At 35.1% G+C, this 23,012-nt stretch overlaps 3 protein-coding genes across 3 annotated transcripts; 1 reads left to right on the top strand and 2 right to left on the bottom strand.

Moving 5' to 3' along the window:
• Nucleotides 1-2,537: 2,537 nt before the first annotated feature.
• LOC137716968 (uncharacterized) lies at nt 2,538-2,936 on the bottom strand. Its single transcript, XM_068456300.1, has one exon. The coding sequence runs from the start codon at nt 2,934-2,936 to the stop codon at nt 2,538-2,540; it is 399 nt and encodes a 132-aa protein (XP_068312401.1).
• Nucleotides 2,937-10,339: 7,403 nt separating this feature from the next.
• Nucleotides 10,340-17,754, top strand: LOC137717671 (uncharacterized). Its single transcript, XM_068457108.1, has 16 exons — nt 10,340-10,749; nt 11,330-11,718; nt 11,848-12,073; nt 12,217-12,459; nt 12,581-12,696; nt 12,916-13,014; nt 13,123-13,210; nt 13,458-13,687; nt 14,675-14,859; nt 14,951-15,150; nt 15,728-16,060; nt 16,161-16,262; nt 16,401-16,698; nt 16,842-16,990; nt 17,063-17,347; nt 17,434-17,754. Exons 2-16 carry the CDS (start codon nt 11,420-11,422, stop codon nt 17,641-17,643), a joined length of 3,063 nt encoding a protein of 1,020 aa, XP_068313209.1. The 5' UTR covers nt 10,340-10,749; nt 11,330-11,419; the 3' UTR covers nt 17,644-17,754.
• A 1,255-nt stretch (nt 17,755-19,009) lies between these two features.
• Nucleotides 19,010-20,709, bottom strand: LOC137716966 (uncharacterized). The gene is made up of 5 exons (XM_068456299.1): nt 20,501-20,709; nt 20,139-20,397; nt 19,869-20,048; nt 19,398-19,553; nt 19,010-19,207 (listed from the first exon to the last, which is right to left on the bottom strand). The coding sequence occupies exons 1-5, from the start codon at nt 20,707-20,709 to the stop codon at nt 19,010-19,012; spliced, it is 1,002 nt and encodes a 333-aa protein (XP_068312400.1).
• Between the last annotated feature and the right edge of the window lie 2,303 nt (nt 20,710-23,012).

Here is a 23,012-nt window from a genome sequence, read left to right as displayed (position 1 = left end):
TAGAGAAATTGCAAAAATCAACTCATTTTCTTAATTCTAAGACTGAAATAGAACAAACCGATAATGGACAAGCATTGTACGCACCATGCACAACAATATGATAGAAATATGATTTTTTTTACAACTTAAAATGACCTAATTACCCTTCATATAAGTGAGTTAATTTCTCATTTTCTGATCTCCCTCTCTACTATTTATCTCTCCATGCACCTCCCACACGCTCTTCTTCCCAAACCTCTTTCTTCTCCCTTCGCATTAATTTCCTTCACCAAACACTAACCCTAACTTTAACCCTAACCCCCCTTTCACTCTCCTTGTATCTCTCTAATCTCATCAAAATCCTTTCCACCCTAAAAAGATTTCAATTCCACACCCTTACATGGATACGCAGCCAAACAACCTCTTTGACATACGTCGCAGCCCGACACCGCTAACGACGCATACACCTTCCTCGAATTCAACACCCAGGGCGAGGACTTTGACTACCCGAAGTTCCGCGACCCAATTCACTCTCCTGTTGCCTGGCCCACCCCTTCAGATTCCTTATCGGAACCTGCAAACCGGGAGTGGCAGTGGAGGGGTCTGGTCGGACCGCCAGTCCAGTGCGTCCGCAGTTCCATGCGTGCCGGTACTGCAGCGTGTCGAACCCGGCTTTCAACGCCAAGACTTGTAAAATATTATATTTCTTTGTGTGTTTACTAATAATTGGCACAAAATGGTGTTTTTTTTTTTGATGAATTTTCAAGATACGTTCATTGTATGTACACGACATGCACATGATATGCTCACATATCAGAATTCAACCCAAACACCCTGAGTTCATAGCTCTCTCTTCTAAATCAGAAAAATGATGTCATCACTTGTGAGTTTGTACAATTTATATGTCGGTATTTTCGTCATTTCAGTTTTGTGCATGATGTACATAACTTGTGCATGACTGGTTTGTCTTATTTTAGTTCTAAGATTAAGAAAATGTGTCATTTTTGGCAATTTTTCTAAAAGATAAGAACATAATCAACACTTAAATAATAATTCAATCATTAACAAATGGTTTTGTGTGTAGTGGTACAAGTTGTTCTTCACCATGAGTTTTTGGGGTTCCAACCGGAAAGAAGATATTTCTGAAGGTAATTTTATTTATATGAGGATGAAGTGATTGGTCGCAGAAAAATCTTGTCAGCCGGACCACCTTCGTCGAAAAATCTCGTCAGTAGGTCACCTTCATCGGAAAATATCGCCGCAAGGATCAGTTGCGTAAACATTTAACTCTTTTCCCATTCCAATACGAAGGATTTGTCATTGAAATAATAAATAGCAAATGGGTCAGCTTGAAAATAAATAAATTGCTAGTTGTAGAATATTACTCTCATCAGACTTAACCTCAACTAAAATAACAAGGGTTTGGATAATTTAGACCGCTCCAACTTATTGGCAGATCATCGTCGCAGGAAAATCTTGTAGACCGTTCGTCGCAAAAGGTAGTAGGATTAAATGGTAATTATGTAATTGTTCTGAATTGTAAATTTTTTTTAATTAAATGATTTTGTTGACTTTTTATTTGCTACCTAAACTAAAAATGTGGTATTTTTTCTTCACTTTTCTTTAAAAATAGTATTTAAATTACTAAAATGATTATAAAAAATTTATACGATAAACAAACACTATTCGGAAAGGTGATATAAGTGCATTCCTCTTTTAATCGGAAGATGCAATATATATATATATATATATATATAACACACACACACACACACATACATCCTTGGCAAAAACAAATACAACAATTAAAGAGTGGTGTAACCATCACTGGTCTAAAATTTTATGTCTAGCCTTGTCTAGGTTCTGTGTAGACGCTAGGCATCTGGTCACCGTCCCGATTAATTTTTAAGCATTTAAAATTAAGAAATGATGCCTAAACCTATATAGGCACCCCCTAGGTCACAATTCCCACTTAGATAGAAAATAGATAAATTTCATTTTGCATTTTATTTTTTCAATAAATTGTCAGAGACTTGTTAAATACTTGGATAAACAACCATTTTTTATTTGTTTCCCATGACTTCAATATGTTGTAATATTTCATAAACTATGTTATTCTATTTTACGATTTATGTATTTTAATACAATTATGTATTCTTTTTAGCATAGTAGACATTTGTTTATATGACATATAATAAATTTAATTAAACTTAAAAATACTATCTAGGCCCAACCTAAGCGCTAACCTCCTACCTGCCGCTCAACTAGTGTCTACTGTCTTTTAAAACCTTATTATCCATACACTCATTTTTAGCTTCCGCACACTCCTTGATACTTTTGGTCCTTTGATCTTATTCAAATCATATGATTTGATGACTGAAAATTGAGAGGAGTGTGCAGGAGGTTATAATAAGTGTACGAATAGAACTGCCTAATTAAATTCAAACTAAGCAAAATATAACCATGCAGAAAAATATAATGGGAGAAGGGAATTATTATTATTTTTTATTATTGATACACCATGGGGTATTACATTTAACATGATCCTGGTGTTGTACTTAGAAGATAGTTACATCCGGCGGAGGTTCCTCATAATCAGCGTCGGATAAAGCGGGCGGTGTAGGTTCGGATAAAACGGGCGGTGTAGGTTCGGATAAAGCGGGCGGCATAGGTTCGGATAAAGCATCAGCGTCGGATAAAACGGGCGGTGTAGGTTCGGATAAAACGGGCGGTGTAGGTTCGGATAAAGCGGGCGGCATAGGTTCGGATAAAGCGGGCGGTATAGGTTCAACTTCTGGTGGCAGGATGGGCGGCGGCATAGGTTCTTGAACAGCTGAATTTGTTTCTGCTGTGTTCAACAATCTTGCTTCAGCTGCAATGATTCCATAAGAGAGAATCAATGCAAGAAGAAACACATGTGCACACAGAAGCTTGGATCTTTTGGATACCAGCGCCATGAGAGAGAGAGAGAGAGAGGGAGGGAGGGAGAGGGAGAGGGAGAGGTGTGCTTTCAACTGAATGTTATGAAGGGTATATATAGGATAGACGAGCAACATTTACTGCTCTCACACAACGTTATATGCATGGATATTTAAGACTCACGAGGAAGAGCAACTCAGAACTGCCACTGCATGGATGGATAAGGTAAGAATTGCTTGGTTCCGGAAAAAGCCCTGTCAGAATTTCAGGTTTGGCAAAGCAGTTACATGCCTCTTTGTTTTTTTTTTTTTTTTTTTTGTTTGTTTAATAAACGATATTATCTACCCTAAGACATGAGTAATGAGCTAAACTTCATAATTGGCTAATAATAATATGGTTCAAATTTGCTTTGGTGAGAATTTAACCTAAAACTCTCACTTACAAATTAAAAGAATTACCACTTGGTTCTAAATGACTTATTTTCATTTAAATTAAACATTTTTCTTGCCTCGTGCGATTATACGTTATGTTCCGTTCATGGCATAAATTTCACTAGTAGTCCGAAGCAAAAGATTCTGTCTGATTGACTAGTAGTCCTAAATTTACATGAATCACATACTGAATCATATATCTAATTAATAAAAGTGAAACTCATGGATATACATAAGTCTCAGTTTAATAAATCAATATGTGGTTTAGAATGTGCATGGTCTCAGAAAATGATTCAAATAGCTTTCTTTTTGGCACATTGTGCACTGGGCAGAGGCCGAAGGCCTTTCAATTCGAAAACCACGGGTTGAACCAAATAGGGAATTGAGCTAAGTTATATAATGGTGCTATTAAGATTTCATAGTAGATTTAGGGTTGATTTGAGATTGTGGTGCTTTAAAAAAAAAAAAATTTATTAAAAAAATCTAAAACATTAAATGTGTTTGGTAAAACAAAAAAAAAAATGTTTTTTTTTTAAAAACTGCAGTCAATGAAAGTAGAAAAGCAGAAGCACGGTCAACTATGCTTCTAAAAAAAGTGTTTTTTTCTTCAAAGTATAGTAATTAATGCTCATTTACTCCCACATGTTTCACAAAATTACAATATTTACCCCTACATTATTGTTTTTGACAATTATTAGATCACATTAAATGCCATATCATTTTTAATCATTTATCATATTCAAAGTAATTTATATAAAAGTTTACTAAACACTCATAAACTTTTTTTTTAATATTAAAAACACTATTACAAAAAAAAAAAGTTTGTCAATCATTCAACAACTTTATTTTACAGCTATTTATTCTCATAACACAACAGAAACATTTTTTTTTTTTTTTTTTTTTTAAATAAAAAAAAACACAACAATACCAAACTAGCCATTAGTAGCCCACTACTACTCACATTTATATTGATTATCGCATGCACATATGTATAAGTGGTAATATATTTTGTCAAGTTTCCACATGGGATTGCATTCTTCAATAGGTATAAACATAATAATTAGTTATCAAACTTGTTATTTGTGAGAATCGAACACAAGAATTGTTACTTACAAATGATAACAAATTAATACTAAATCTTAGTGATACTAAATCATAGTGTGGCGGCAGATGTCAATTATTATGTTATTTTTTAATATTGGGACAAAAGTTTTTAAAAGATACAGGTTCAAAAGTTCCAATATTAAATCAGACCGTAAAGTGGTGGCTCATGCATGTCGTAAGTTATGGTGTTGCATGATCATATTATCGTTCACACAATCTAAATATTGTTGCAAATATGCAAATGATCAAGCTTTAAAATCAAGTAATACATGACAAATTAATCAAATCCAAATTTATGTATTTTATTCTGGCATAGGCGCGGGCTAGGGGACGACCATCAAACACCCAAAGCTACCAACATTTAATAGAAAAGTAAAACGTACGAGGAAAAAAAGTAGCCAAAACCTCGAAGGAAAAATACAAACAAGGTTGTAAAAACCTATATGAAACGGTAGTTGGGCATGCGTAACCGGTCTCTATGACAAAAAGAAGAAATAAGAGTCGGATGTTAATCTCACCAAGTAAGAACATAGATAAGAATAATATACTTTACAGTCTAACTACAGATGAAAGCCAGAATCATATTTTACAACCAAATTATTCATATAGTACATTCTAATAAACCCTTCATTAACTAATATTCTTAATATAATATGATCAATTGCACTTCATGACAGTCATGAACTTAATTGGACCCATATACAAATAAAGAAGTTAACAATTATTTAAGTTACTGGTTTGGCTCTGCTACTTGAGGTCCAGTAGAATGACCAGCACCGGGACTGTACCCTGGCGTCGTGGGCCGGAAATTGTCAGTAGGAGCACTCTCATAGCCAAGAACCGGTGTCACAAAGTCTGATAATTCACTTTCCAACACGTTTCGGCGCGAGTTGAGATAATTGTCGCCGCTGATTGATGTCGATCCCCCTTTAGTATGATCTGTTTTTAGCGACCTTTCTTCAGTTGAAATGATCCCATAAGAGAAAATTAGAACAAGAAGAAGAACGATGAGCTTGCCATTGGCCATGATAATAAGATTAGTATAGAAAACAACTGATGGAAGAGAGAGAGAGAGGTGTGCTGTGGTTCCAACTGAATGCAATGGAGGGTATTTATAGAGTTTGAGCTGGGGAATTGGAGTAGCGGAGTGAAATACTTGAAAAATGAAATTTGAGCAAATTAAAAGAGGTGCTAGTAAATTAATTAAAAATTAAACGGTCAAATGATTACATGTTTCCCTCCTCAAAATTCTCTTAGTTTGCACGTCCCATGCATATCCATATAGTCTGTTGCCAACTTGCCGCACAGTGCTTTTCAAATGTGTTTTCTAGCCTGACTAATTAAGGTTAGCTGTAGGGATTAAAATCTGTCTAATGCTTCAACAAATTAAGGAATAATTTAAATGGTGCCATACAATCCAGACCCACAAGCCGGGGCCTGATGAGACGTTTCTGGTATGAATCCAGCATTTGACCTACCAGTAGTGCTTGGGTTGCCTCTTGATTCTAATCTTTCCTTGCTGGAAATTAAAGTTGCGTGCGCAGCTAGAATTTGCTGTAACCATTCATGCATATTCAACTATTTTATGTGGCCAACATAACGAAAAGAACATTTCATATCTCATGTTGTCAATGTGATGCAACATTAAATATGTTTTACCTTTTTTTTATTCGTAAATGTATGTTTTTCGAAATAACATATTCATTAAAGATGGAACGAATACATATATGTATGCCTTATTATCTTTTAATCTAGTTGAAGGAAAAAATAGTATTACACATGCGCCAAAGAGAAACTAATTTTTGCTATCATCTAGGTAAAGGTCTACAATATATGTCTTAATTCCTAACCGTTATTGCTACTCAGTACTATATTTGGTGGTATTCCTCTTTGCATAGAAGTGAAAGGTTTTATATTCGAATCTCGTGGATGACAAATGAATTAAAATCAAATTCATCAGAAAATTTAAAATCAAATCCAACACTAGGGTTTAAGAAAAATAAAAGTCATCTAAATTAAGGATCGCAATTGAATTTTCTATACTATTTGAGTTTGCCAAGTTTTGAAAGTGTGCAGACAAATGGGGTGAAAGTTAAAGGGCCGTTTTGTGCGCTGGTTATCATGAATCATGATAAGTACCAACCTTGGATATTGTGTGGGGATATGGGCTATAACTAAATCTCCTTTTGAATCTTTAATATTCCACGATCGAGTATATATTTCAAACTGCACGCACGTAATGCCATTTTTTTTCAGTTGAGCATTGATGCATCTGGCCATGATTCTCTCGCCAACTCCAAGCCCTCCGAGTATCCAATATTATGAGATCAACTTTGGTCTAGTTGATCTAAATAAGTGCATTAGATTACGTTTATTATCTAGGATTGACTTAGTTTGAATAACTCATTAAGTTTGATGCAAATGAAAATATCAATGCTAATTTATGTATTTTGTTCAACTGAAGGTAGGAGTGGAGAAATTCTAAAAAAAAAAAAGTTATCTTTTTTATTCAAGTGATGGTAGAAGATGTAGCTTTATATATGATTCTACTCTCCTCAATTCTCTTATCTTTTTCACTAGGAAACAAAGTGTCGTGACTTTGTTACAACATCAATAGTTAATTTTCAATCATTAACAAATAGATACACGTGTTATATGTAACATGAGAGCATTACTTAGCGAGTGAGTGACAAATAAGAACACATAATTAACATTAATGTCATATATGCTTAGTGGTCTGGTCGCACCTTTCAATTAATGGACAAGAGATTTTGCACGGGTGTGAAGCAACTTACAAATGATGAACAACATGGGAAGCCACTAGATATAAAATATACGAGTTAAACAAATACAAATGTATAAACGTCATTCTAATCGTCGTTTTGCTAACAAAAAATTAATGGTGATCAATGAAAATTAATGGTGATCAATGATTTAAGTCTAGCAAATACAAAATTAATCGAGATTTGGTTCAAGCATAAGGCAAAACTAAAAGTGCACGACTGCAAGTGTTCAATATTGATGCCATGTGCGCAGTGCGCACTAACATTTTTCAAAAACTAGTCTTGCTACTTGCAAGGAAAGGAAAGGTCATCAAGGTCTGAAACCCCACAAAGATCCACGGCAGCCCCTTATAGTGTATAGAAATAATTTCCTATGACTTTCAACCTCAAGGATCCAAATTAATTGACATCTGTCATGTTTTTAGGTCTTTTAGTAATGTCCCTCCTTTCTGTCTCTCCCCTTATGATAAGGTGGAAAGAGAAACAGAAGGAGGTGGCAGTGAAACATATTGGTAGATAATAAAGTTCCATATTAGGGAAATAATAAAAAATAAAATACACAATTTAATTACATGTGGGATTTCTACATCTAATATCACCGAGATCTTTTGTTATAAAATTCAACATCTATCAATATGTAGTTAAGTTGAGACAATATTAGTGCTATTGGTGGTAGATCACACTGAGCCTAAAAAGTTCATCATAATTGTATTAGAGCATGTTATTCTTCTGATGCTTCCCTAGCCTTATTTAATAATGGGATCGAATCCTTAAGACCATCTCCAATGATTGGGCTAAAAGCCAAATTTTTTAGTCCGGAAAATTTAGCTTTTAGCCTAGAAACAGCTTTTCTGCTCTAACCGTTCTAGCCTAAAATTTTAGCCCGGGATTATTAAAGAATGAACTTAGGCTATTTTTTTTGTTTAATTAAATTAAAAAAAAAAATATGTAGACTATCGTAAATTAATTTTATGAACATTTTAATCTAAAAAAATTTAAATTCCGATAAATATTGGATGGAGTCCACTTCGATTTCTGGGCTAAATTTTGGGGGGGAATTTGGCATTGGTTTAGCATTTAGCATTTAGCCCAAAATTTCCCCTTGGGTTAGAGTGAGTTTGAGGAGAAATTTTGAGGGGTAATTTGGCTTTTAGCCCACCATTGGAGTTGGTCTAAGTTGGGCTTTCAAAATTTGCCCTAGCTTCAGCTTTTGGCTACCATTGAGTCTTTAAAAAGTTGTGTTGCATTTGATGAATAAATGATATCTGACTGGACTCTAGAAAAGTTGCCTAAGATCTGGCACACTGAATTGCCAGTTCCTGATGGAGAATTCTTTCTCGTGTGATCCTATGTGTAGTGACTCGTGAGTGAGTTAGTTGGAGAATAGAGTCTCACATCAGGAAAATAATATACAAAAACAATATCCAACTTAAAAGTTTATTAGATACAACGTTACCTATTAATAAGTGATTAAATTTAGACAATAACAATGATGTTGGTAGTGAATCGTATTGAACCTAAAAAGAGAACCGAGAGTTAAATGGGAAAGGAAAAGCTCCTCTCCACCACAGAAGAGATAATCAAAAGGGTTGTCCAAAATTTTTGGGATCATGGTACCCATATTTGGTTGGTTCCTAAAGTCGTGGAAGTCCCACCATCCGATATGTTTGGACCCTAGAAAATGGAGTAAGCCTTCAGTCGGAGAGAATTACTGAGTGATGAAATGCCTACTTCAATTAAATGGACTAAGCTTTCATTCAACAGTATATAACTTTTGTTGAAATACAGAGAGCATATAAGAGGGTGTCAAATCGTAAGTCCTCAATAAGTCGTTGAAAACAATAGATATGTATCCGAGATAAGGAATCTGTCTAAATAAAGGGCAATTGAGCACTATATGGAAGCTTAAGAGATCCATTCGCTTTTACGGCTAAGCCGGATTGGTGTTACTACGTATTTTACACTATTTTTTATACATGTTTTTGTAGAAATCACTTCGTAATGTATTTAACGATTCAAATCGTGTATCTTTTAAGCATTCCCTTAGATTATGTGTGTACAAAAAAATCATCATATCTGAAACTATATAACATTTGTATTAAAATTAATGTTACTTTAAAATCGTATTTATCAATTTTCTTTACTACAAATGAATATGTATCTCCAACAATTCTCAACTGCCCTTGCAATTGGGTGAAAGTGCCTTGTAGTCCACAAAAACTTGCTCCAGCAGTGAAAAAATGAGAGGGCAATTGGCAGAATTGCACCAGCATATACCCGTGGGTTCCACCGACGTGATGAACAAATGAGCCATACACTGTTTTTCCTAGTGGAATGGCACCGTTGGATTTTCAACAGTCTTTTAATTTGGATTCTGGACCGTTAGTATTCAACAGAAAAAAAAAATTGTCTTTTTGTGGTCAGCTGCCACATGGCAGAATCCTGACCTTCCAACAATAATAATTTTGAGAATCAACGGTCAAGATTATTTTAACTGTAAAAAATCTAAAAATATTCTAAAAATTCCAAAAAAAATGCCCGAATTTTTTTTTCTACAAATATCAAAAAACATAAATAAAAAATTAAAAAATATATTTGTGAATAGTAATCACCTTGCCATTCCTTCTTTCAAACCGGTGGACTTGCACAAAAGTAATTAATGTTTAGAGTGATAAGGAACTGCAATTTTATTGCCCTTACCTTCCAATTATCATTGTCTTCTACCAACTGGTGGAAATGCTCTTAGGTCACGCATGTGTTAATAAATCTTCCATGCTGAGACCAAAAATCTCTAGTAGGTGTGGAAAAACTGGATGATAGAACAATTCATCAACTTCTTTTCTAAACAAGAAGTTAGAAAATCTGCCCCCTCCCTTTCTTATTTATGCCGGTTCGGATCTGAAACGGGTGTAGTGCCAATTGGGTCAAGACTACAAGAGTTCAAGTTGGGCTCAGTCCAAAGTAGGGCCCATCATTCTCAAAGGTCCATAATAAACCAAACAACAAAAACACAAGCCCAACCCACTATCATAAACTCAGTCCAAAACCCAAAACAGTCCGAAAAACCACTCTGAAAAAGCAAAGCAAAAGCACGAGGGAAATGTGGAAAGAAAACTGAAAACGCAGAGAGAGAGAGAGAGAGAGAGAGAGAGAGGAGAGAGAGAGAGCCCAAATGTTTCAAGTTTTCAAGGATTCAATTCAATGGTCGTTGGCGTAAGAGTGGCCGGTGCTGTACGGCGCAAAAACAATAAAAGAATATGCCGTTGATGGTAAATATAATGCCTTTTTTGGGTTCGGTTTGGTTTCGTAATGTCCTTCTCTCTCCTCGCAGACATTCTTAAATGCCAAGTCGGTTGAGTCTCACAGAACACAAAGAAAAAGATACCCGGAATTTCCAACTGCTTGCGTACCCTTTTTCCCTCTCCACCTCCTCCTCTTTCTCTCTCTCTAAAAAATTTTCAATCTTGAGAGGTCCCCGAGCGTTATTGGATCAATTTCTGCTCGGTGGTTTCGGCGTCCCACGGTGGTTTCTGGTAAATTTCTGATTAATTTAGTTTGATTGTCGTCTGCTTCTGTGCTTTCTGCTGCGTTTTGAATGGTTTGGTTTTCGTTTTGGGTTTTCTGGAATTTCGGAATCAAACCCTGGTGCCGAATACTCTGTACAATTTCTGTTTTCTGCTCCAAAATTGGGTTGCTTGCATATTGGTGTCGTTTGAGCTCTTTTGCGTTTTGGGCGGTGTGATTAGTTTTGTAGGGAGGTTTAACGAGTTGGGTTACTTCTCATTTCTCACAAGTTTTGATTTTTAGTTTAAATTTGGTGGTATGGTTGATAGAATTTTGTGACCAAGTATTGGGATACTATTGTATCGACTTTAACTTGCAATGCTGGCGATATTATTAGCTCAGAACTAGTTCTTTTCGCTTGGTTTCGTATGAGCTGAGAGGGCGGAACATGTTTGAGTAGAAGCGAGGATAAGTTGTTTTGCCCAGATCACTTCACATATTTCTTATCTGGGTTTCTTTTTGTTCTACTTCAAACAATATGAAACATTAGTAATTTGCTTATTTTGATCTACTTACTGACTTTTTGTTATAATCTGTCTTTGTGCTCAGGATACCGGAGGTGGTCTATGTGGCGATTCTGGCAACCACGACCGTAGTTTGGTTTATTTGTAGTAACTTGAAGGAGTGCATGTTCATTCGATGGGGTCGGATATGCAGTCTGTTGGTTTTCTAGATACTTTAAAAATGGAGAGGGTTAGGACAATTTTAACCCATACATATCCTTATCCGCATGAACATTCCCGTCATGCCGTAATTGCTGTTGTTGTGGGCTGCCTCTTTTTTATCTCTTCTGACAACATCAACACCCTTATAGAAAAGTTAGACAACAATATTAAGTGGTGGTCTATGTATGCATGCTTGTTCGGTTTCTTCTATTTCTTTTCGTCCCCATTTATAGGGAAGACTATCAAACCGAGTTATTCAAATTTCAGTCGGTGGTAAGTACATTTCTCCGAATCCTATAAACGTGAGTGCATTTGCACTATCTCACATTCACACACATGTACTCATATATTGTTCCTAAGTTTGCATGAAAGAGTTCTAAGTTTGGGAATTACTATTTGTAGGTATATAGTCTGGATTTTAGTGGCGGCTGTCTATCATCTTCCTAGTTTTCAATCAATGGGAGTTGATATGAGGATGAATCTGTCTTTGGGTTTTAATGTATTTGTCACTTCTGTTCTGTTTCTTCTTTTCTTCCACATTATATTCATTGGCCTTTGGTACATTGGTCTCGTGTCACGTGTTGCTGGAAGGAGGCCAGCAATTTTGACCATTCTTCAAAATTGTGCTGTAAGTTGTAGTAACACTTTGTCTACCTCATAATGTTTCTAGTTTTTATATTATTACGGGATGTAGTACAGAAGAACCTAAAATTCTTATGCATCAATATATAATATATTGATTTTTTATTCATGCATTTTTTGTTCATGTAGGTTCTTAGTGTAGCCTGCTGTGTGTTTTATAGTCATTGTGGCAACCGTGCTATTCTTAGAGATAGACAACTGGTACGAAGAAACTCTTGGTTTAATTTTTGGAAGAAAGATGAGAGGAACACATGGCTTTCAAAATTCCTCCGAATGAATGAGTTGAAAGATCAGGTCTGCTCATCTTGGTTTGCTCCAGTTGGGTCTGCAAGTGATTATCCACTTTTGTCCAAATGGGTCATTTATGGTGAGGTACAGGCAGAACAAAAAACAGATCCTCTTTCCTTCCCCCTAAACTTTTACTGTTTCCTTCGTATTTGATTTATTTATTTATTATTATGATTATATACTTATTAATGTTTTAATTTCTCAGTTAGCATGCAATGGTGCGTGTGCTGGTCCATCTGATGAAATCTCCCCATTGTATTCATTATGGGCCACATTCATAGGCCTCTACATTGCTAATTATGTAGTGGAGAGATCAACAGGGTAAGTGGTGAATTGTAAAACAGATTTAAAAAATGAAACTAATGGAGATTAAGGAAAATATGTAACAAATTTTGTTCTTATAATTGCCTTATGCCTTTTCAATTCTTCTTATAATTGCCTCATGCCTTTTCAATTCTTCTTATAATGAAACTTATGGCCTTATGCCTTTTCAATTCTTCTTATAATTGCCTCATGCTCATTTGCTTCTCAAATAAATAGGTGGGCTCTTACTCACCCTCTGTCTGTTGAAGAACATCAGAAGTCAAAGGAGAAGCAAATGAAGCCACATTTTTTGGATATGGTTCCTTGGTATTCGGGGTATAAGCTCTATCTATGTCTCTTTGTCTCTTCTCTCTCCTCCTTCCCTTTCTTTCTGTTCTTGTGCGCCGGGGAGCTGTACTCACTTTGTTGATGTTTGTATTGCAGAACATCAGCTGATTTATTCAAGACTGTCTTTGACCTCTTGGTATCAGTAACTGTCTTTGTTGGCCGCTTTGACATGCGTATGATGCAGGTAATCTCATAGCTTCATGCTGTGTAAACTGTATTCTCCCTTTGCCTTGAGATTATTCTCTCAAAATTTTCAAAGCCTATCAAATATGCACTTGAATCATTTCTCCTTTTCCAATATACATGTTACCATTCAAGTTTTTTTTTTTTCATTAATTTGTTTTTCCAAAGAAACCACTTTTACCATTTACTACTGAAATTTTTATGCCATGATATATTGACATATTTATGTTTCCCTCTCCACTGATCAGGCAGCAATGGACAAGGTCCATGATGGAGCTGAACAAAAGGATCTTTTATATGATAACTTTGTTGAGAAGGATGATCTATGGTTTGACTTCATGGCTGATACAGGCGATGGTGGAAACTCCTCTTATTCCGTGGCTCGGCTTCTTGCACAACCTTCCATTAATATTAACAGAGATGGTTCCATGCTGAAGTTACCACGTGGAGACTTGCTACTTATTGGAGGGGATCTTGCGTAAGTTGACATTCTTATTTGAGCATATGGCATGGGTGATCAGTGATTAATATTATGTACATTTTTGTTTCATCCTAAATTATAAGTGATGATTTTTATGGTTCCTTCTCTGATTTAAATTATTACTCTAAAGTAGTTCATCAGTTGTGTAGACATGGTATGAAACGAAATAAATTAAACTTTGAGTCGCAAATTTCTGTTTACACTTGAAGGGTAGAAAAATTCCAAATTTTGTTTGACTGTAATTTAGTGATAGTAATAGTTCAGATTTCACATTTGGTGGCTATTTGTTTTTGTTATAGATTTTGCAGGAAGTAGTTCTCTTCAATGCTAAGCATGACAAGGAGTACTTAAATTAGAATAGTCGTAATTTGGATTCCATAATGACTACTCCTTAAATTAGAATAGTCGTAATTTGGATTCCATAATGACTACTCCTGGAACCGGATTGATCTGAGATTGAATATTCCTGTGTAAGTAGAGTTTTGTGGACTATGTAAACTGATGTTTGAGGTGGGTAATGTAAATTTCATCAGAAACTTTAATAAGTAAGCACTATGACGAAACCACCACCACCAACCGTATTGCTCTGTCCTGGTCCAATTTGACTTTTCTTTGCCACCATTTTCTCTGCTTACACCATTTCTCTGACCAGTTGGACATTGGTTAGCTGCTCAGCTGGTGCTGTCTACTTTATTCCCTAGTTGAAAGAAAGACCGTGTTGGAACCTTGGTTAAGATAATGTTAATTGGCTAAATACCTGAATATGCCCATGATGTTTGATTTGAAGATTCCAGTAAAGTTTTTGTCGATGTTTTTCATCCTTTCTGACCTTTGTTTGTCATGAGCACTTCAACCTCTAATTCATTTCATTGTTTTTTTTTTTTTTTTTTTTTTTTTTTTTTGTTTTGTTTAGGCATGTATATCTCTGATAATGATAGTTTATCATGTTAAATATCTATTAATCTGCTAATTTGATATGTTTAGGTATCCTAATCCATCAGCGTTCACCTATGAAAGGCGCCTTTTTTGTCCTTTTGAGTATGCTCTCCAGCCTCCTCCATGGTCTAAACAAGAGCATATAGCTGTAGATAAGCCTGAACTACCTCGTGGTGTGTCTGAGCTGAAGAACTATGATGGACCTCAGTGTTTTGTCATTCCTGGAAACCATGGTTCGCCTTACTCTTAGCCTGAACATCTTCATAAAAGCTATAATGTTAATATGGTGTAGTAAATATTCTTTGTTTCTTTTTGCAATTACAGATTGGTTTGATGGACTTCATACATTCATGAGGTATATATGCCATAAGAGCTGGTTGGGTGGGTGGTTTATGCCTCAAAAGAAGAGTTATTTCGCTCTGCAACTCCCTAAAAGATGGTGGGTATTTGGTTTTGATCTCGCACTCCACGGTGATATTGATGTGTACCAATTCAAATTCTTTACAGAACTTATTAAGAACAAGGTATTTCTTTTTTCTTTTTCTTTTTAATTTCAATATGGTCCACTTAAAGTGGTACCCATGGTTTATCAAGTTGTTTTTACATTTTGTGAGTTGTTACTTTTGTCCTTCGCTTTTTCTTTTAACTTTTTGGAGATACGCATAACAGGGTCCAGTTTTTGCAAATACGGTCCTTTTAATTGTTTCTGTGGTTCACATTACACAAGCAAAGTATTGGTAGGGGATGAAACAGGCGGTTTTTATTTTATTTTTTTTTCTTTATCTAATAGTGAACTGGGGAGGATTGACACTAGACTTGTTATGAATTCATATATATTTTCCCCCCATTTATAAATGTAGAAATGTCGTATATTATGTCTCTAGAATTGAGGGTTTCACCAATGTGATAGCTACATAAACTATCACATCTCTTCATCTCTTAATTGTTTCTGTTCTTGATGCATGTTAAACCTACATAAACTATGTATATGCTTGCCAGGGACACCATTGAGCTTTTTACTTTGCTTACTTCTGATTTTCCAAGTTTCGAATTTTGATTTTTACTGCAGTTAACGTTCTCATCTCTTCATGTTTCTTCCAGGTCGGAGATGGTGACTCTGTAATCATTATGACACATGAACCAAATTGGCTTCTTGATTGGTACTGGAACGATGTTTCTGGAAAGAATGTTGCGCACCTGATATGCGATTATTTAAAAGGGAGATGTAAGCTTCGAGTGGCTGGAGATTTGCATCATTATATGCGTCATTCATTTATTAAAACAGATGGTCCAGTTCCCGTGCAACATTTAATCGTAAATGGGTGTGGTGGGGCTTTTCTACATCCCACTCACACCTTTAGTAATTTTAAGAAATTTTGTGGAGTTTCATATGAGACCAAGGCTGCTTATCCTTCATTTGAAGATTCAAGCAGGGTTAGTATCGGGTTTTAACTTTTTATGAGACCAAGGCTGTCAATACTAAATTCACATTTATTTATTTATTGGTGCTAACTAGTAGTTTTTCTTTTTCCAGATTGCTCTGGGAAATATTCTAAAATTTCGAAAGAAGAACTGGCAATTTGATTTTATCGGTGGCATTATATACTTCATATTGGTCTTTTCTATGTTCCCACAGGTGAGTCTTTGATTACTTCGTTGCTGTGTTTTTGCTTCCTTAGAGAACTTGCAAAATTGTTTCATATTTGCTTATCCAGTGATGCGATTATACTCTGTTATTTTGAAAATTCTAATTTTTCCTGTTTTTGTTTTGTAGTGTAAGCTTGGTCATATCCTACGAGAAGATTCATTTTCTGGTCACGTGGGGTCTTTCTTTCAAACAGTGTGGAATGCTTTTATGTACATGCTGGGACGCTCTTATGTGTCTTTAGCAGGTGCTGTTCTGCTGTTAATTGTGGCAGTTATATTTGTCCCCTCTAAAGTGTCTCGGAAGAAACGATTGATGATTGGAGTTCTTCATGTGTCTGCGCACCTGGCTGCAGCTCTAATACTTATGCTACTGTTGGAACTGGGTGTTGAGATGTGTGTCCAGCATAAACTACTGGGAACTTCAGGTGAGTTTTTATTATCTGTTATGGGTTTCTGTCATTCTCTGTTGTATTTGTTCGTCTGATCATATTGATTATCCGATAATTTTTACCATTACGGAAATTATGTTCTTGATTTTGTGTTATATGATGTAATTTTTACTTTTCAGGCTATCATACTTTATATCAGTGGTACCGATCGGTGGAGAGTGAGCACTTTCCAGATCCAACTGGCCTTCGAGCTCGTATAGAACAATGGACTTTTGGCCTTTATCCAGCATGCATCAAGTATTTCATGTCTGCATTTGATGTTCCAGAGGTATGGAAAACTCTTTGCAAACTCGTTAGTCCTTTTCTTTGTTACATATTGACGACGGAGTAACATCATCAGGTTATGGCTGTCACCCGAAACAATATATGCAAGAATGGGATGGAATCGCTATCTAGAGCGGGTGCTGTTATATATTATGCTTCCGTCTTCCTTTATTTCTGGGTCTTCTCGACCCCAGTGGTTTCTTTGGTGTTCGGAAGTTACTTATACATCTGCATTAATTGGCTTCACATACACTTCGATGAAGCCTTCTCCTCTCTCCGAATTGCTAATTACAAGTCTTTCACCCGATTTCACATCAACAGTGACGGTGATCTTGAAGTTTACACTCTCGCAGTAGATAGGGTAAGAAAGCAATGTTCAATGCTGGTTCACTTTCCGATAACATATTCAGGCCTTTCGAAAATTAACATCTGAACTAAAACGTGCAGGTCCCGAAAGCATGGAAGCTAGACCCTGAATGGGATCGGGAGCCAAAACAGCCGGAACAAATGAGCCACCTTAGAAAATTTCCCAGTAAATGGAGTGCAGCAGCCGGTCAACAAGATCCGTTACATACCGTTAAAATCGTTGATCAGTTTGTTATTCGACAAACAGATAAAACTGATGTTGGAGCAAGTGATGGATCAGTAATTAGCTGATATGCGCTTTGCTCTAGTTGTAATATTATTGTAGCTCCCTTCGTTTAGATAGCAATGACGGAAAAGCAATACGAAAAAAAGAAAAAAAGAAAAAAAGAAGCTTGTGTTATAATATTTTGCATCCTGAACTTTTTACCCGCCCGATTTGTACAGAAACTTGGTCGTGCGCTTCGGTTCCGGATTGAATCGTGTCGTCCGCACCGTGAACACAGATTCTTAGGTAAAACGAACGGCAATACATCCCCTTTATGTACACGAGATGAGAGATATGGATGCAAAAAGATATATTACCAGTTATACAACAAAGTATCTCGTCTACAATGGAGAGTTAGGGTTCAAATTCTCCTCTTTTGAAGGCCAGGCACGGCAAAGGAAGTGCATTTCCAAGATCCAATCAATTAGATACAATGGAATTTAGTAACAAAAAAATTCAGCTGAAAAATACACAGAAAAAAACTTAGAGCATGTATGGTATTTTACTTGAATTTAACTTTTTAAATTCAAAAATAATTTTTAAGTTTTAGGCTTTAAAAACTTGTTTGGTATAACTATTTTTAAAAACTGAATTCAAGACTAACTCAAAAATATAGTATATTCTCTAAAAACACAAAAAATGAGTTTTTAGAGTTTCTAAACTTAAACTCACTCATTTTTATTAGGAAAACTAATGAAAATGACTTGAAAACTTTGAGTTTTAATGATAAGGACAAAATAAAGGGTAAAGTGAATAGTACCAGGATTGACTTTTTAGTGTAAAAATGTGGTTTTTCGTTAAAGTGAACAGTAGCGTGAACTTTTCGTTAAAATTCCATTTTTTTTCTCTCCCTCCTCCCCTCTCACTCCAAAGCTCTCTCTCTCTCTCCCCATTCTCTTTATTTATTTATTTATTTATTTTTTACCTTTTTCATTTCTCCTCCAATCCTCTCATTATTTTCTCGGTTTTTTTTTTCTATCACTTCTATTCCTCTTCCTCTATATCTCCTCCGATCCTCTCACTTCTTTCTCTTTTCTTCAATCATCTGTTACTTTCTTTCCTCCTCTCTCCTCTTTCTCTCTCAACCCTCTTTTTTTAGATCTCTTTGTCCAGTTTAAGTTGTAAAATTTAAATTTTTTAAATCACATACCAAACAAGTTTTTGAGTTTTAAAGAAAATTGTTTTTAAGAAAACTTCTTAAGAAATGTTTATAGAAATTATAAAAATTTTCAAAAAGGATACCAAACAAGCTCTAATAAACTTACTAAAAAGATGGACGATAAAAAAAAAAAAAAAAAAACATAAACCTACAAAATTTCAATCGAAAAAATTGATTTTCTGAACTGAAGTGGTTAATTATGTACATTTCAATCTGATGAGAGTCTGATCAACTCAAATTAGTGGGTGAACTGAAGAATGCTGTTGATAGTCTGCATGCATGAAACTCTCGTACGACGTCCCTCTGAGTGCTTTCTCTACATCTTCCCAGTTCTCGACTTGTTTCGACAATGACGTCGTATGTATCTTAACCTGACGGCTCTTGAGCTCCCTGTGTGGCAACCTTAGGAAATCTTGAACCTCATCAAGTTTCTGCAAAACCAAATTTGTAGTTCATAAGATGTCGAATAATAAAGAATTAGTTAGAACTACTCATATCATTATATGATAAACGGAAACTGTTATTGCTCTCTAAGGATCTCATCTCGCACTTTCTTATGTGCAAATCTCTCATTTGTTTGATAAAAGACGAGTGCATAATGATTTTTTCGGACTGACTTACAGTACGGTTGTTGATAACCTCCTCGTAGTAAACAACAATATGGCGAGTAGTCTTGAAATATTCAATGGCTTTGGCAGCTTCCTCCTCATCTTGTTTAAGATCGGGAATTAGCAATGTGGCATTAATCTTGGGCTTGTACTTTGCAAGTATTTGAGCCTGCAATTAATTTCATAAACTGTAACAATGATCTCTTTTATACAAGCAATAGCGAGACTGGAAATCGAACACAGAATTTTTGTTTTTTGTATTAATTATTTTTTGATCAAATGATAGATTTGTTAGATTAGATGTTAGATTAGGAAACCGACAGGGTTCGAACCTAGAATTTCAATATAGGGGTCTAATTTAACTGTTACAACTTTCTCTTTTATACTAGCGATAGTGAGAATAAGAAGTCGAACATAGAATCTCGATGCAGGGTTAGAAATTTTAAACGCTTTGAGTTATAAGACGAGAGATTTTTATAATTACCTCCAATGGAGAATGGGTATGTGACTTGTGGGTGCCATTGAGTTGCTTAGCATCTTTATCATATGAATTTGCAAGTACAGAAATCTTTCTGCGGAGTAAGTTTTTTCTGAAGAGGAATATTGCAGACACTCCTTTTTCCTTGAAGTACTTCACTATCTCTTGGTGATTCTCCATCAAACCCTGAACCATTACCATTTACATATTTAATTAATTAACCACATTAATCATCTTGAACTCCTGATTAATCAATTAAACATTTTAACTACTAACCTGGTTAAGCATCCACTTGAATCCAACGGCAGCTGAACACTCATTCTTGGAGGCACTACTAAACCAGTCAAGATTATATACTTTATCCATGTTCTTCAAAATCGAAGAAACATTAACCCTCCGATCTTGAACCGAAAATATCTCCCCATTTGAGCTTACATTAATGTGACTATTCAACAATGTTTCAAACCATCCACTCCCAGATCTTTGCTTTGACAATATGGCAAAGTAGCGGACGGGATTGCAGACGCATTCCCTCCTGAGAGTGTGAAAATCACTTCCCGTTAATCAAACTAAAAAAACATGCATGCATATATCAAATAAAGTTGATTAACAAAATGGAATCTTGACTTCACAGGTACCTTTTGAAGGTTTGAGGTTTAGGGTAATGCAGATAGCTGATTTCCGATTCCTCATGATCATCGGGAACTTGGCACGGTTGATTAATTTGGTCGCGGTGATTAATCGCTACGATGTTCAATAATTTGGTCTTAGTCTGAGTGTTTATTTGCTTCAAACAGACTAAGCAAATAAAAACTCCACAAACCATTGCAAAAAGCAGCACCACCATCCTCAGTATTAATGGAGATTTCTTGGGAGCTTTAGTAACGATTGTATCCTGCAATTAAAAGTAGCCCGAAACGGATGAAACTTAAAAGTTAGAATGTACATTAGTTGACGAAATTAAGAGTGACAGAAAGAGCTGAGCATACTGTGGCTTCCATCTAAGATCCTCCATTAAAGAAGAAAAATAACAGAAGAACAAAAAGCTGCTTAAATAGGATTTTGCTGTTTTTATTTTTATTTATTATTTTTTCTGATTGGAACATATTGAGAAAAAAAAGGCGAATGAAGTGGTCAGAGCTTGAAAAAATCAGATCGAATTATTACTAAAGCATAATCAGGTTATACAGTACTTGCACTAACTAAGGTGATCAAAACGACAAAAATAATAACTAAAAACAAAATGGTTATCGAACTCCTTCCCTCCAACACTGTGTTTTTGTTTCAACTTTACGAGTGAGTTGGGAGTCGGGATTGATGTGGTGACAATAGAAGAACAGAAAGAGAGCAGTGGCTGTTACGTTATGTCCTGTTTTTAATTAAGCTGCTGCTTCACCTCGTGAAAAACGATACCATTTCTTCTCCTTCTTTGGCTTCTAAGCAAGTTTTACTGTTTTAGATTCTGTATGTATTTTATTATAGTGTCATTATAATATTATGTTATATATTGTTAATTGTGAATTTAAGTTGAAGGATGAATGTCAAAAAAATTAGAAAGGAAATACAAAAGAGACATAAAATCAGAGACAGCTGACTCGCGGCCACACTAAATTTATTACTTGGATCTAGACTTTGTAATTTAGAAATGTTGCCTAGGGTTTTGGACAGGCTGAATTTAGAAACGTTGCCTAGGGCAATATGGAGAGAATAAATAAAATGTTATAAACTATTTTTCTAATCAATTTAATTCTTAATTTTTCATGTATTGAACTACAAGTACAAAGTATAACATGAAATTTATATAACTCGTTAATTTTGATGTGTTTGCAAACACAAAGAGAAGTCATAAATTAGAAATGCTCATGTTTATGTGTTAGTAAACACATAAAAGTTAGGAATTGAAATGATTCTAATACTCAAATGTTTACTGACTTCATGGATCGAAATCAAAACTAGGTTCGATTACTGTAACAAAATAATTTATAGAATTTTTTCAACTATTTACGAGTAAAATTTTCAAAAGAAAAATATTACTTTGATAATAATACTATTATAATTTCTTAAAAATATTATTTGTTATATATTTGGTTTAGACTTGAAGCCATTGCTGGAAGTTTCAAAAGCACAGAACTCAAGACTTGAAGTGAGCTGCCATAACCAAACCATAAGCCACGAAAGGACAGGAAGCCCCTAATCGATATGTACAACTTGCTCCATAACTTGACCACAAATTATTAAGGTTTCGGCCAAAAGTTTACTACGTCTTATGATCAGTGATCTAGTATAAGAAGTATTCATCGATCAGTACTTAAGAATTGTATCTAAATTAACAAGAGTTTTTTCAGTTGTCGGTTCGCGTTTTTTAGGAGAAATTTTTAGTTGTAACGGGAATATAGATGATACACTATATGTTTTTATGCAAGTGGTGAAAAATTTTAATTTTTAAGTTATTAATTTTTTAACACACGTAACCCACTATTTATAGGGGTGTGATATCCACATATCCTATTTTACTTTTCACATACCCTTCTAATTTTCGACAATCGGATCAGATGAATTGAAGAAGATCAACATACATAAATTAACAAGAGGTGTGTGAGGAGTAATTTGAAGTGCGTGGATAACACATCTCTCTTTATATAATAACACGAAATTTACCATCTCGTGTGATGATCCCATTGAAAAATCTCTGGTTTTTAAGGAACGCAAATTTATCGACCGGTTGCAATGTTTATCGTGGCATGTGTGGCTCATGAATTTTTGAACCCATTTGTTACTTAATTATTACAATTAATGCAGATGTTATATGATAATAATATAAGGGGGGCAGGAGGTCAAAGAAGCAAGGGATTCATATTCTTTGATAAGTTGACCTCCCACGTTGCATCGCTTCTTTTACGAAGGCTTTCAATTTCGCTGTTACGCATCATACATTTTTTTTTTGCCTTTTCACAGATTTTTTTAATTTTCAATCGCCGATTAGATGAATTAAAGAATATCAAAATATATAAATTAACAAAATATATGTAAAAATTAAAAAGTATGTATGAATAGCATATCCAATTATAAACTAAATCTCTCCTTATCTTTTGTTGGATTATCATACTAATTAGTCTAATTTATATTTTGCATTACCTTGTTTGACTTCCC

The sequence above is a fragment of the Pyrus communis genome, chromosome 15, assembly GCF_963583255.1.
Source record: "Pyrus communis chromosome 15, drPyrComm1.1, whole genome shotgun sequence".
NCBI classification, from domain to species: Eukaryota; Viridiplantae; Streptophyta; class Magnoliopsida; order Rosales; family Rosaceae; genus Pyrus; species Pyrus communis.
This window is presented reverse-complemented; position numbering and strand designations above follow the sequence as displayed.

Coding starts and splice junctions, on each gene's coding strand:
- LOC137716968 (XM_068456300.1), bottom strand. CDS start 2,936: ATGGCGCTGGTATCCAAAAGATCCAAGCTTCTGTGTGCACATGTGTTT.
- LOC137717671 (XM_068457108.1), top strand. CDS start 11,420: ATGGGGTCGGATATGCAGTCTGTTGGTTTTCTAGATACTTTAAAAATG. Junction 16,263..16,400: donor TCTTTTCTATGTTCCCACAG/GTGAGTCTTTGA, acceptor TTTGTTTTGTAG/TGTAAGCTTGGTCATATCCT. Junction 17,348..17,433: donor ACACTCTCGCAGTAGATAGG/GTAAGAAAGCAA, acceptor TAAAACGTGCAG/GTCCCGAAAGCATGGAAGCT.
- LOC137716966 (XM_068456299.1), bottom strand. CDS start 20,709: ATGGTGGTGCTGCTTTTTGCAATGGTTTGTGGAGTTTTTATTTGCTTA. Junction 20,398..20,500: donor AAACCTCAAACCTTCAAAAG/GTACCTGTGAAG, acceptor TCACACTCTCAG/GAGGGAATGCGTCTGCAATC. Junction 19,208..19,397: donor AGGTTATCAACAACCGTACT/GTAAGTCAGTCC, acceptor TTGGTTTTGCAG/AAACTTGATGAGGTTCAAGA.